The 14,355-nt window shown below is 42.1% G+C and overlaps 1 protein-coding gene across 6 annotated transcripts in view; it reads right to left on the bottom strand.

Annotated features, from left to right (window-relative positions):
• Positions 1-14,355, bottom strand: part of SLIT3 (slit guidance ligand 3) — a 731,964-nt gene that overhangs the window by 114,482 nt on the left and 603,127 nt on the right. For all 6 annotated transcript variants that reach the window (XM_053288108.1, XM_053288109.1, XM_053288110.1 and 3 more), the window contains 3 exons: positions 4,454-4,522; positions 3,850-3,921; positions 3,610-3,681 (listed from right to left, as the gene is read on the bottom strand). In XM_053288108.1, the coding sequence (XP_053144083.1) occupies positions 3,610-3,681; positions 3,850-3,921; positions 4,454-4,522 (213 nt within the window). The remainder of the gene's footprint in view (positions 1-3,609; positions 3,682-3,849; positions 3,922-4,453; positions 4,523-14,355) is intronic.

The raw sequence follows: 14,355 nt of genomic DNA, 5'->3' as shown, positions 1-14,355 counted from the left end.
TATATATATATATATATGAATGAAATAATAAATGAACAATTAACAAATAATCAATGAAGAACAATTAACACAATAAAGTTTATTTATTTTACTATCTGGGGATATTTTAGTTATGTGAGATCTTATACTATAGAAGTTGTGGACATCCCGTCATATTTCACAATAACAGTTTAACAGAATTAACAGTTTAGTCCCCAAAGAGTCTCAACCAATCTATATGTGTATCTGTTTATCTATCTAGACACACAGAACATAGATACACACACAGGGAGAAATAAAAATATATGAAAATTATTTTATATTTTTAAAGAATAAATTGTTACAAAAACATGTCATTTTATTTTATTTTATTTTATGTTTCATTTTATCAAAAGCCACTGCAATTCCAATTTCTAAAAGTGTCATGAAGCAAAATATATAACAGAGAAATTTATACTAAAAAGTGAAATGCTTTAGTGCCCATTTGATTACTGCTTTCTGTATTTACATGATTTTGGATCTCTAGAGGAAACAGAATACATGCATATACTAATGACACAGACCACCTTGATTGTATAATTAATGGTTGACATGCCTTGAAGGCTTACAATGTCAGAGGAAGAGCTCCATTCTCAGAAGAATCTAACGGCGTACGGGGTCCAACTTGCAGCTGCAGAGTGTAGGGAGAGGGAACCAATTTTTGCTTCTCTTCCTTCCCTGCAGAGGTCCTTTTGGCATCCAGGAATATGGTCATGAAGACTGTGCAACCCTCACGGACATTTTCCTAGATGCCAAAATGGCTTTTGTGAGGAGGGGAGAGAAGCCAAAATTGCTTCCCCCTCTCCATGTGCTGCAGCTGTGAGGCAAGCCACACATGCAGTTAGTTAGTTAGATTCTTCTGAGGATGGAGCTCCTGCTCAAAGTGGTTAAAAATATCAAACTGATGATCTACAGCAGAGCTGCACAACTTTGGCCCTTCATCTGTTTTTGGACTACATCTCTCATAATCTCCAGTCACTGTGGCCAATAGTCAGGGATGATGGGAGTTGTAATCCAACATCTGCAGGAGGGCCAAAGTTGTGCAGTCCTGGTCTATAAGTCATATTTATTTGTATAGTGTGCACAGCTTTGGTTTTTAAAGTATTTCAAGAAAGAAAGATTGGGAGAGCTGAAGCCCTTCTACTTAAGAAATCCTACTGAGCTCCTCCTAGCAAGAGAGTAAGTACACCAGTGGTTCTGTTTGTGAGGCAGCTAAAGGGCTTTTTGCACATTGTGCAGTAACAAACCTCAATATGTCACAGTAAAGTGTGCCGTCAAGTCGATTTTGACTCCTGGCACCCACAGAGCCCTGAGGTTGTCTTTGGTAGAATACATGAGGGGTTTACCATTGCCTCGTCCTGCGCAGTATGAGATGATGCCTTTCAGCATCTTCCTGTATCACTGCTGCCCGATATAGTACCAGCGGGGATTCCAACCAGCAACCTTCTGCTTGTTAGTCAAGCATTTCCCCACTGTGCCACTTAAGGTGACCTAAATCTGTCACAGCATATATGCAAAATAAAGAACTGCAGCCAATCTCAACTTTCTGGCTGATGCACCTGTATCATACATATCTTCAACATCTCTGTTTTATTCATAGTATTAAATATATATATATATATATTTTAAAAAAACCCCTTCAAGCATGCATCTAAAAATGTAATATATGAAGAAACTGTAAAAAGAACACAGTCAGAGCTGCTGAACAAGGCACACCTTAAGGCACCGTAGTTACACTTATGTTCAAGGATCCATTCTGATTGATAGGATAATTTCCTTATTTAATATTGATAAAGTTAATTTCTTCGCAAACAAAACAATTAGGAAAGGAGCAGTTCTTGCATGAAAGAGGCCCGTTACCTGCACATCAAACCCAGCCAGACAATGAGCTATGCATCCTTTCTTAAAAGAAATCCAGAATCCTCAAAATGCATTTGCTGATTATTCCTCACTGAGGTTCCCTTGGGAACACTGATAATAAATAAATGACACTAACAGATTGCATGCTGTCGCTTGGAAGCACTTCCCCCCACCCAGGAGAATTGATTTTTAATAACAACGTAGATGACATGTGGTGAGGGTTGTAGCTGACACCAGAGTTTTGTAGACCATAATAAATCAAATCAATCTGGAGGCTTCCAAATGCACAGAGCTCAGAAAGAGAGACACTCATTCATGCTTCATTTCACTCTTGCACAGGAGTGAAAGTGCTCCATGTTATCTTTTTCAGTGTAAATACCTTTTTCAAGATACTATTAAGCAGGTTTTCTCAGCAAGTGAAAAGCCAGCATCTGGATTTATAAACTAGTCCTCAATTAGCATCACATTCTTTCCATAAAAATACAGATCATTTTGATTTGACTGCTACTTAATGCTTGCATTAAATAAGTTGAATCAAAATTGAAACAAAAGTACATCCTCATCAGTAAGAGTGCAGAGATAGTGAACCATCGCCTAGATATAAACAGATAATCCTGCTAGTTAATGCTTACCAGCAGTTGCTTCTATATAGAAGATATCATTTATGATTTATTTTATTATTTATTTATTACATTTATAAACCACCCCATCCAGAGGCTCTGAGCGGTGTACAACTTTTAAAAAAGACATAAAACCCACAATTCAAACCCAGTGCTAAAAACAATATAAAAACAATTCAAAAATGATTAAAACCATTTAAAACCAATTAAAATACTTCTAAAAAACAACAACCAAAAGATTACCAAATGATTGGTTGGGATTCAGCATGTAACTGGTTCATGTGTATCATCATGTATAAAGTAGCCCTTAGTGGCAAAACAGATTTCCATTCTGCATCAACAAGCAGCAGATCATGGGTCACAACCAGCTGTAAACCATTTCAAATTGTCCTGCTTTTCACCAGTGCTTCCTTCCCCATTTCCCATACAAAATCTCTTGATGGTGTACTGCCAGTTGCATGAGGAGGTGAAGAGAGGAAGCTCCAGGAAGCATGTGAGTAGTGCAACCTGTGTGCCTCCGCCAGCTCACACTTATTCATACCCCTGACTCTGAAGACACTGACTGCAAACATGGTGGACGTGCCACCCATCTGTTTCCCATAGTTTCTTTTACCCTTCTCAGGACAGGCACCTACAGAACTGGGTGTCAGCCTGGGTAAAGGACAAAGATGCTTGTTGATGGGAGGAAAGCAGAGATTAGTTCTGCACTTCCTCCTAGATTGACCTCCTTTCCATTCTTGTTACAAGCCACTCCTATAATATGTACAGGCGCATATACCATGGTACAGATTCAGGGTCTCCTGCTACAAAAGATGCATGGAAGCATATATTACAAGCCCATTCTATGAGGAGCCTACTTCTCAAGCAGCTTCAGAATAAATAATCTTCTTAAAGCTCAAAAGGATCTTGGTTTCTGCACAAAACCCCAACATTCACCTGCATCAGTAGTTACAGCCTATTTTACATCTCAGTACAAGTACATTGGGGCTAATTGTCTGGAAATGTGTGTGATGTAGTGAGTCAAGTGAAAGCCATCTGCTCATTAAAAATCCTGCTGTCACCCACAGTCTCTTAAATTGTAATTCAGACACAGTGAACAAGTACTACTTACAGCACTCTGAGAGACTTAAGCCCATTGAATGCATGGACTGGAATACACCGTAGCCTGTTGTAGCTCAGAATCCTAGGGGAATCAAAGAAAATAGTTTATGTTACTTTGCCACCAGTTCACTGAAGCAGAAGAGCAGGATTCATTAGCTTAGAAACATTAAGTATTCGTTGCTTAATGCAACTGACTTCACAGCAATTAGAATAGCAATTAAAGTTGATGCCAGAACCTTTGCTTACTTACAGTGTCGATAGCTGTGTCATATTACTGAAGGTGTAATTGGCCAACATGCTGATGCTGTTGTTGCTCAAGTCACTAAAGAAAAATGCACATAGAAAGGCCATTGATGCAATGAAAACACATCTTTCCTTAGGCTGAGACCATGAACCAAACTGAAGAAAACTATCAATAAAGACTGATCCCCAAGGCTGTAGCAACAATGCTCCAAGATCATTAAACCAAACATTGGCAAAGCAGTTCTCTTTCTTTGTGAGTGTGCACAACGTTGGCTCACAGAGGTTGGAGCATGGGTGGTGTGAGGCTCCTCAGCCTGCCTCCCATGTATTCCTGAGAGTTGTACCCCAAGGCATCAGTGCAATTATCATAGGGCGATCAGTTATCAGTGCTCCCCAATACAAAGACGAGGTTAATAGATGCTTTCTACCTCCAATGTAAAGAGAGCCTATTATGCTAACAATATTTCCAGCATGTATCGCAACATGTGTCAGTTATGTTATACATCTGTCAGTTATGGTTATACATTATAGCACTACACAAGATGGTCCCAAAAGCAGGAATAGAAGGATTAGTTTTGTTGGCTGGCACCAAATATTGTCATATGACTTACATCAGTGTTAAGTGCTTGAACATAGAGAGTTCCTTTGGCACAGCAGATAAATGGTTTCCTTCCAGGTATCTGAAAATAATATTTTGAGAATGACATGTTTTTGGTTGCTGCAAATCTAGAAACAATCAGAATTGTGACAATTTAAATTAATACTTTAACACTTTTAATAGTGAACTACTTATACTTAATCATTAGTGGCCATGAATGGTGATGTACATTCCTAGCAGTGTCAAAAGAGGATCAATGAAGTCAGAATGTGCATACTGATCAGAGGTACACCTAGGTAATTTGGGGGCCTGGACCTAAAGGCCTTTGGAGGCCCCCCCACTTGTAGGAGGCCTCCCCCCACCAGCAAGTTAAGCACCATCCCCTTACACACACACACACACACACCGTGACAAGCATAGTATTTTAAACATTTGGGTTCTTGAGGGCACAAGATGTGGTTCAAAATGATTTCCTTAGGGCTCTACTTAAGAGTACCTAGATGTGTCTCCAATATATTGTTAAGGTTTGAGTTGGGTGTTCTGAAGATCGAGGTCTGGGCCTGGTTGTCTTTTTTGACCTATTAGCTTAAAGTCAGATTCCCCCCCCCCCACATGCCCAGAGAATGGATTTCTCTTATCTTGGCTGATGTATTCCAGCCTATTTGGGCCTGGGCTATTAAGGACAAAATTGTGTCCTTGGATCTGTCTATGGACTACCTGGTTTTGTTAAGTTATGACCAGGCTAGGCAGATCCTGAAGCAAAGACTCTTGGACTTTGAAATTCAACAAGAACTCTCCCGTATCCCTGATTGTACTAAAAGGAGGTTGGGTTTGAGCAGTGCTAAAAGTCAGAAATGTACATTCAGCAATCAGTTCCAACATCATTTTTAAAAAAGGCAAAGAAGTGTATGTGGGCTGCAATGACTGTACCAATTTCCTTAATATTCTTAAAATAACCTCCCAGTCATACATTTGCAGAATAGTGTAAACATAACATTGGATTTAAACTATTAGATGCTTTCACATAATCTGAAATGAAGAATGCTGTCCACACTTTATTCTATAGGAATGTAATGATTTTAGTCATTATATATATTGCTTTAAAAACTATTATTGCATGTATAATGGCAAAGCATCAACATTACCTTGACACACTGGGCACCCTAGTAACAAACAAATGTACCATATTCATGTGTAATTAAAATCTCAAGAGGATATTTGATTTAATACACAGATAGGTTAAAGGGAATTTAAAGAGCTAGTATTAGGATAGGTTCAAGGAAATTTATAAGAGACAGTAAAGGGAATTAAAAGAGATCACAGGTAAAAGGCTATTCATGCATTATGGAGGTAATAGAACACAAACTGGGAATAAAAGCAGGGATGTAGGATCATGCTGGTGTCTGGGAGCCTAAACTCTTTGTTAACATAAGCATAGTATGAACAACAGTATTTGGCAACCTTTGAAGCACCAAAAATAATCACGAAACTATACAAGATGGGGTGAGAAATTAATGGCTAACACACAATATATGAAGGAAGAGGGAACAAAGGAGGCAAAAGGGAATTGGGGAAACGAGAGAGAGCTAGGAGGGAAGAGAAGATGCTGTGGGAGCATAGGAGGCAGAAGGGAATTGTGTGTGGGGGGGGGGAGAGAGAAGGAACACACAATTGGAAGGTAAGAGAAGATGCTGTGCCAATCTGGCCTAGAGTAACTCAGAAATGTTGGGATAAAGCCCCCTGTCCAGAACGAATCCCCTGGTCCTTGCCACTTGTTCCGTGGCTGTTGCTCCCCGCCCCGTGCACACCCATCCCCCATAGCCTTTATTCCCACCCTCCAACTTCACTACTCTGCTCTCCCCTCCACCTTCACTCTGAAGCCCACATGGCAGCGGCTTAATTCACGCAGAATCACGCTTTCAAAAATAATAGTTTTCCAAGAGACACAAGCACACACATACAATTACACACCCATACTTGACATATAGATTAAATCAGATTAGGAAAAAAGAAGGGGCTTGGAAAAGTGAGTCTTTTAGTAAACATGGTCATCAGAGAGCACCAGACTGCCAGGGGTAAAGCCTGCCCTTCCCCAAGAGATGGAGGTCAGCGGAGAGAATATTCAGAGCAAAGGGGAGGGAGGCAGGCAGGTGAAGAGATACTAGAGGACAACTGACCATGCCTGTTTTGCAATCCATGTGAACCAGAAATCTTACAAGAGTGAGCCTCCTGGGCTGCCTCTACCCCACCCCCGCCCCATGCTCCTAGCTTCTTAGTACCTGCATCAGCATCTCTCCCCAAAACAAGATTTCAGTTTCAATCACCAGGGGTGGGGTGGGTGGAGGCAAGGAAAGAAGACTCATCTTAATTCTGTTGCAACATGATATTCCCCTTGCAGAGGGACAAGCTTTTGTAGAGCTCGGCATAGCCATACCAGCTTCCCAATCACAACTCCAGCTGTCCCCCCCCACCACCATCTCACTTCTCGCCGCTTGTCCCTGAAGAGGGGGAGTTCAGCAGCACCAGCGCTGTCATCCAGCTCCTTCCATGCAACTCCCTCTGCTCCAATCTCCAACCCACAATGTCCAGCACCACCAGCCAGAAATGCATCAGAGGAAAGGGCAAGGTCAGTAGAATCAGCTCCGGCCTCCGCTACGAGTCCCTTCGACTGGTTTGCTGCCATTGCCATGTGGGCTCTGAAAGGCGAAGGGGGAGGAGGAGAGCAGAGCAGTGAAGGGGGAGGGTGGGAATACACGCAACAGGGAAAGGCAGTGTGGGTGGGACCAGCAGCCACAGAGCAAGGGGCAAGGACCAAGGGACTCAGTTGGGAGCAGCAGCCACAGGGGTTCCAAGAGGGCGAGTGAGTGGCGCTTTGTGATTGCTACCTGGGGAAGGGGTTGAAGGCTGTGCACACACACGCAGCTGCGCAGCTTAGAGGGAATGGTGGTGTGGAGGCCCTGGACTTCGGCCCCGAAGTCCAGGGGTGAGAGCACAACTGATTCTGATGGAGGTGTACATCCAGACATGCAGCTGTCAAGGCAGTCTGTGCAAAGGCCTGTTATTGCATGCTGATATTCCTGACTCTGTGTGTGTGTGTGTGTGTACTGTATCTATGTAATCCATGTTAAAGCAAAGCCAACATTGTATTAGTGTATTGCAATGAATGTTTATTTGATGTTGGGTTCTCTATTTTTTAAAAAAACCTAGATTAAACTTTACTGCAAATCAATGAGCTCACAGGGAAACACTATGAGATGGTGTTTTGTTGGCATCTTTGTTTAGAGTGCAAATACTGAACAGAAAAGTCTTTTTGCAGAAGTCTAAAATAAACTCCACCATTTAGTTATTTTATAGATCACATGAACAAAGAGGTGAGAAAAAAGAACAACATCCCACACATGTCCTTGCTATAAGGTTGTGCTTAATTAAAGCTACTAAAAAGAACTCCAAATGCTAATTGACCTCATTAGAATTATTTCTGCCCTCTGACTGCAAATTGCTCATGCAGGCAATATTTCAATAACACATCAGAAGCTGACTCAGTCTAGTTATGCTTATCCATGCAACCATTTACTTTAACTGCTTAGTAAAAATGTAAAATGAATACACAATGTCTGATATAACTGAGGCAGCATTATTCAAGATATAAATGCAAAGTCAGATATTACTGAGGCTATATTTTACATTTAAACAATGCATTATTGCAAAGGGCTGCTGCAAAGGCACAGATCACTAAAATCCTCATGGGACTAGAACCTAGAAATGTGCCAAATTTTCATGCTCCAGTGTTTTGGAAGCAAAACAGCCAATCTGCTGCTCCATTGGAAAAGGACAAATGAAGCTGCATTGCTCTCACTTGGATACCTTTAAGTCATGCCAAAATATTTTTTTTAACATGCAAAGGAGTTCAGAAATCCACGTCTCTCCATTCAGCTCAGCTTTAGACAGTACAAATACAGTGCCAAATCCACATCTGCCTTATAAATCTGTCTTTCAAACACATACAAACAGTAGTTTGCAATTTATTTATTTTTAAGGGGAAGTGTATTCTCTAATCCTAACATAGTACAAAGGATTAGCGCCAGGTAAGAGGTTCCACAGGATAAATTATTGAAAGAACACCTGCAGATACTAAAGAAGAATTAACTGAGAAAACAGGAAATCTTATTGGCAATCTAAGCTAATAGGTTTTCAGAAAATTAAAAGATTTTTTGCAATTCATGTGCAACTGGCACTCGGTTGTGTGAAATTCAAGTATTAATCTTCAGTTTGACACTCCAGTTGTGGGGATGATTAATACAACACCCCTCCCCCAATACCCATACTATTTTTTGAAATGGTATTATATTTATTTTCCTTCTTTAAAGCCGAAGCATGCTTACAGTATACTCAGGGGCGTAGCTACGGGGAGAGGGGGCCCATGTTTGCCCCTCTACCCAGCAATCCCTCAGAGTGGAGGAGACAAGGAAGAAAATAAGGAGGGGTGGAATTGGGGCCCCCGGGTTCTTTGAAGCCATTTGTTCAATTATAGCTACATCCCTGAGTAAACTATTATATGCAGTAGCACTCACATGGCTCTTTAAAATGCTTGCTAACTAGGCAAAGAGGCGATGCTTGTATCTTCTCCTCATTAACTCAGCATTGATCCTTTCCCAATGACTGCGTTTGAGACAGGGAATCATTTTCTCATTCATTTTGTGATGTAAAGTGTTTTGAGAGCTCTTTTTGTCTGAAAAGTGGTATTATAATAACAACAGCAATAAGAAGGGGAAGAGGGAAGAGAAGAAGGAAAACCATGTGTAGACCATCACAGCTTCCTAGTACATACATATGGAACAAAACAGATGTAATCACAGTTATATACAGGGCCAACCTGCCTGATACGTGGTTGCCTAGGGTGCCAAGCAGGGAATGTCATTATAACCCACTATAGCAGGTAAAGTCTGCGGAAACAGGGGTGAGGAGGGTCTCTTGTTGGTGCACCCACTCATTTGCCTGACCTCCTTGTTGCCGCCACATCCATTTCCTACGAAAGTGGCAGGCATTCTCCATCACCTACCCACCCACCCACTGTCCTTGGCATCAACCACCACTTTCACAGTGAGTTATAGAAGCTTCTGTTGGGTTTGCACGGTCTCCCTGACGAGCAGTCACTTGTAGCTGCGTAGCCGGATCGGCTGTCCACATGACTGCTGACTCCGTCACGGAGCTGGCGGGGGCTGCGGGAATCGCACGCCCCCTGAGAATCCCAGGATGCCCCGTGTGAGAGTGCGGGGCATCCTGGAGAGACCTCCGAGTCCCGGTCGGGGATCTACTTGTGTGATGCTGTGCACCACTCTGTTAACCTCATTTAAGGGGAGGGGAAATTAGGTGAGCTAGCTGCCTTGGGAGCACCAGGCTCGCCTGCGAGCGCAGTGGTTCCCACAATCCCTGGAAAGTGGGCTAAGGGAACTTAGCCCACTTTCCAGTGATTGTGGAAATGGCCTCTTAGTGACATTGTGCAATATTATTATTGTTGTTGTTTTATTACATAAAGCAATCACAGGAAAACAGGGATTCCCTTGCTAATTTACAACTTAGTTGTTTATTGCTGAAGGCATTTTTCTGAAATCCATGAGAACCTGATTACTTTATGTATAATTTGATTCTTTTGATCATTCAATATTGTTTTACTAGATTTGAAGTGCAATTTAAATTTTCTAATACAGCAAATGTTAGAAGTCATATCTTTTGACAGAATAATCTAAACACTATAACGAAAAAAAGATTTCCATCTATAGTGTGCTAAGTGAGATGCTGAGGTGTTTTTTTGTTTTTTGTATTATAGAAGCCAGCATAGGGTCATGTGAGATGAAGCTTTCTGCTACATTGTTTGACTCTTTTCATTGTAAAAGGGGAAATTCTCTCAGTTACAAATTAACAGGCAGCATACAAGCAGCAACTATTATCCAGAGCATAGAGGTATCTGAATCTGGAAGCAAATTTCTCTATCACACTCATTCCACTTTACAATTATCACTTTGATCAGCAGCTATGATGCAATATAATAACAATGTCACTCAGAGCTCAATTTCGTAGCAATTTTGTAAGCATCTCATTTTTCTCTATAGAATGTTCTCAACCTATCTAGATGAAAGAGATCGGAAGGGGAATACAGTTTCTGGATGTAAATTAGTGAGAAAATAATTGCCACTGTTCCACTTTATAGTGGACTGTTGCAAAATGGAAGGCATCCTTGTCTCTTTCATTAAAAGACAGCAATTGTGGTGCCTGGCATTCTAAGCTGCCAGAGTAAGCAGAATATGTACTGGGCTATAGAGAAAGCAATGAGCACAAGAAAAGAAAGCATGAATCTTCCCGGGAGAGGCTGACAAGCAAATCTGCTAATGTTATCTTCATAAAGACCCTACTATACACGACAGTGATGAGGGTAGACTGTTTGATTTCCACATCCCAATAGGACGTATTATATTGAGCTACAGAGCTACAGAAAAGGGAAAGGGAAAGGGTGTGCCGTCGAGTCGGTGTCGACTCCTGGAGACCAAAGAGCCATGTTGTTTTCTTGGTAGAATACAGGAGGGGTTTACCATTGCCTTCTCCTGTGCAATATGAGATGATGCCTTTCAGCACCTTCTTATATCGCTGCTGCCTGATATAGGAGTTTCCCATATTCTGGGAAACATACCAGTGTGGATTCGAACCACCAACCTCTTGCTCCCTAGGCAGGTTGTCTCCCCGCTGCACCATTATGTCTAGAGCAGGGATTCTCAATATTGTGTCCTCAGATGTTTTTGGACTTCAGCTTCCATAATCCCCAGCCAAAGGCCACTGGGACTGGGGATTATGGGAGTTGAAGTCCAAAAACATTTATTATTATTATTATTATTATTATTATTATTATTAATTTATTCGCTTTCTATACCACCCTTCCAAAAAATGGCTCAGGGTGGTTTACACAGAGAAATAATAAATAAATAAGATGGCTCCCTGTCCCCAAAGGGCTCACATTCTAAAAAGAAACACAAGATAGACACCAGCGACAGTCACTGGAGGTACTGTGCTGGGGGTGAATCTCCCCCTGCTAAATAAAAGAGAATCACCACATTAAAAGATGCCTCTTTGCCAAGTTAGCAGGGGTAACATCTGGGGACTCAACGTTGAGAATCTCTGGTCTAGAGCACATAACTAAATATACCATAGAGTTGGGGAAAGTGTTCATGTATGTTTAATTCACTGAAACCCTAATTTTATCTAGAGTTTATGGGCCTTGTCAGACACAACATGGAGCCACAGAAGCTTCTGAAACAAGCGGAGAATTCCCTACCCCAATGAGGGACAGCAGCACAGTTTGTTCCACCATTTGCCCAATCTGTGGCTGTTTTTCAGCTGCTCTGTGTTACTTCTCTTGCAACAAGCCAAGAATAAAGCTTGGGGTTCTGTTTGGATGCAGCATGATGGTAAATTAAGTTGTGCTTAAAACAAAGAAGCCAACTACACACCTTGGTTTTAAAGCTTGGTTTGTTTGTCCAAATTGGACTGTGGTTGAATTAGGAACAAACCTGCAGAAACCCTGGCCATGGCAACCTTTTTATGGTCCAATCATATAAAGAGACAATATGTAACCCCACAAATCTGGTGTCTATCACTGTCTTTTGGATTAGATTTCCTGGGAAACCAGCAATGCACACCTTGCCTCGTTGCCAGGCAAGCAGGACCTTTACTTGGAATTACCATACAAAACATTTTGACACCTCCCATCCAGAAAGAGGAAGGGGCATATATGCAAGGCATCTTATCAATAACTACACCTGATCTAGTGCAGGTGCTCAGCAAGGCATCCTTTCAAAGGTGTTGAGTGTGTTGTCTGGTTAGGCAGCAGGCACTGATTTCCCTGGATGCCTGGACAGTGTCTGTCTTTTTAAGATTCCCATGGATGGTGCTGCTCCCTACAGCTGTATAGACGGGTGCCCTCAACTCTGTACATGTATATCCACATGTTCAGCCTTGGCCCGCTTGTCTTGGAGGTACCCCAGACTGGTGCCATGCCAGCAAAGGAAAGTCTATCATCAATGGGATAACCCAAAATTTGGGTTATCTCCCCCATAAAGAACAGGTTCATAGCTTGGGAGTGCTCTTGGATCTGTGTCTCACCCTGGTGCCTCAAGTTGAGGCTGTGGCTAGGAGCGTGTTTTCCCAGCAGTGATCAATTCAATAACTCCACCCATTTATTGAGGAGAATGACCTGAAAATAGTGGTACACCAGCTGGTAACCTACAGATTGGATTACTGCAATGCCCTCTGTGTAGGGCTGCCTTTGTAACTAATTCAGAAACTTCAAAATGCAGCCGCCAGATTGGTCTCTGGGGTATCCCAGAGAGACCACATTATGCCTGTTCTTAAACAGTTGTACTGGCTGCCAATATGTTCCCAGCAAGTACAAAGTGCTGGTTATTACCTTTCAAGCCCTGAATGGCTTAGATCTGGGTTGTTTGAGAGAGTGCCTTTCTCTACAAGGTCCCAATTGCTCATTAAGATCGCCAGGAGGAGTCCATCTTTGGGTGCCACTGGTTCATCTAGTGTTAACCTGGGATTGGGCTTTCTCAGTTGTCACTCATAAGTTGTGGAATGCACCCCTCATGGATATGAAAGACCTAAGGAGAGCCTTAAAGACCCTTGAAGGACTTAAGGAGAGCCTTAAAAACCCATATTTTTAGTGGGACTTTTAATTATATCTAGCTTTAATTTTAATTTTAATCTGCTTTTAAATGGTTTTTGGTTTTAATTGTTCAGTATTTTTTATTTTAGTGTAAACCATCCTGAGCCACTTTAGGAAGGGCAATATATAAATTTTAATGAATGAATTAATTAATTTTTTAAAAAAGATAGCTCCTAGTTTTTTTCAGTAGTCATATTCTACTTTATTTACCAGTTTGTAGGGGAAGGGGGCCCCAGCCCCTTCCCCTGGGGTGCAAGCATGCAGTCTCAGTCATACCTCATGAGCAAAACCATCCAATGGGACAAAGGGAATGAGCTCAAGAGCCATGTATAACATGTGCAATAGATGTATGTTCCCTTCTCCCAAGATCCGCTCTCTCATGAGAGTGGCTGGCCAAGGAGACACGCATGTGGGCCAGATGACTGTTGCCACACAGCCCGGTTGCTAGGACCATACAAAGCCCAGGGAAGGGTACCCCAGCAACACTCTTCACGAAATCAGAAGTCTAAGTACCCTCTTTGACATTCTGGTCTCCCCACAACACATATCCATAGGTTTTTTGCCCTACACAGCCACCTGACTTCATAGGGGTTGTTCAAATATGTGGATGCCCTGCCCTGGGATGCCACAGGGCAACCAATTTACATATGCTGCAAGGCCAGTCCCAGCCCAGCATGTTTGGCTGTGGACGAAGTATCTGTCCTCAGTCTTTCCTAACTCTGCCCACCCGAAACCACAAACATAAATACTCAGACACATGGAATGGGATAGACTCCTTGAAAGTCTGGAAGGGTTGAGTGGAGAGGGAAAGGAATGGAATATGAGTTATATTATTAACCAGAGATACCCGGAGCCCATTAGCAGGGGCCCTTATAGTTGGATGAGAGTGCATGAGTTGAAGTAGTGCACTCTACCTCATCAGAGTGCAGTTCAATGGAGACCTGAAGCACATGGTGCCTCTAGTTTTTTTTTCCAGTGGACTGGCCTTCTCATGAGAGGGCTAACTCCCAGGCAGCAAGCCAGCGCAGAGGCAGGAGAGTGTTGGGCCTTCCTGGATTGCTTGGCCTGGTGTCCAAGAGCATCCTTTGTCAAACCCCAGGATACTTTGCCTGCCTTCATATAGTGGTGCAAGGAAAGGGTGAAAATGTCTTTTCCCTGCCAAGGGCAGGCAATCATTGCTGAAAAGTCATGATTGTACT

The sequence above is a fragment of the Hemicordylus capensis genome, chromosome 2 (genome assembly GCF_027244095.1).
Source record: "Hemicordylus capensis ecotype Gifberg chromosome 2, rHemCap1.1.pri, whole genome shotgun sequence".
Lineage (NCBI taxonomy): Eukaryota > Metazoa > Chordata > Lepidosauria > Squamata > Cordylidae > Hemicordylus > Hemicordylus capensis.
This window is presented reverse-complemented; position numbering and strand designations above follow the sequence as displayed.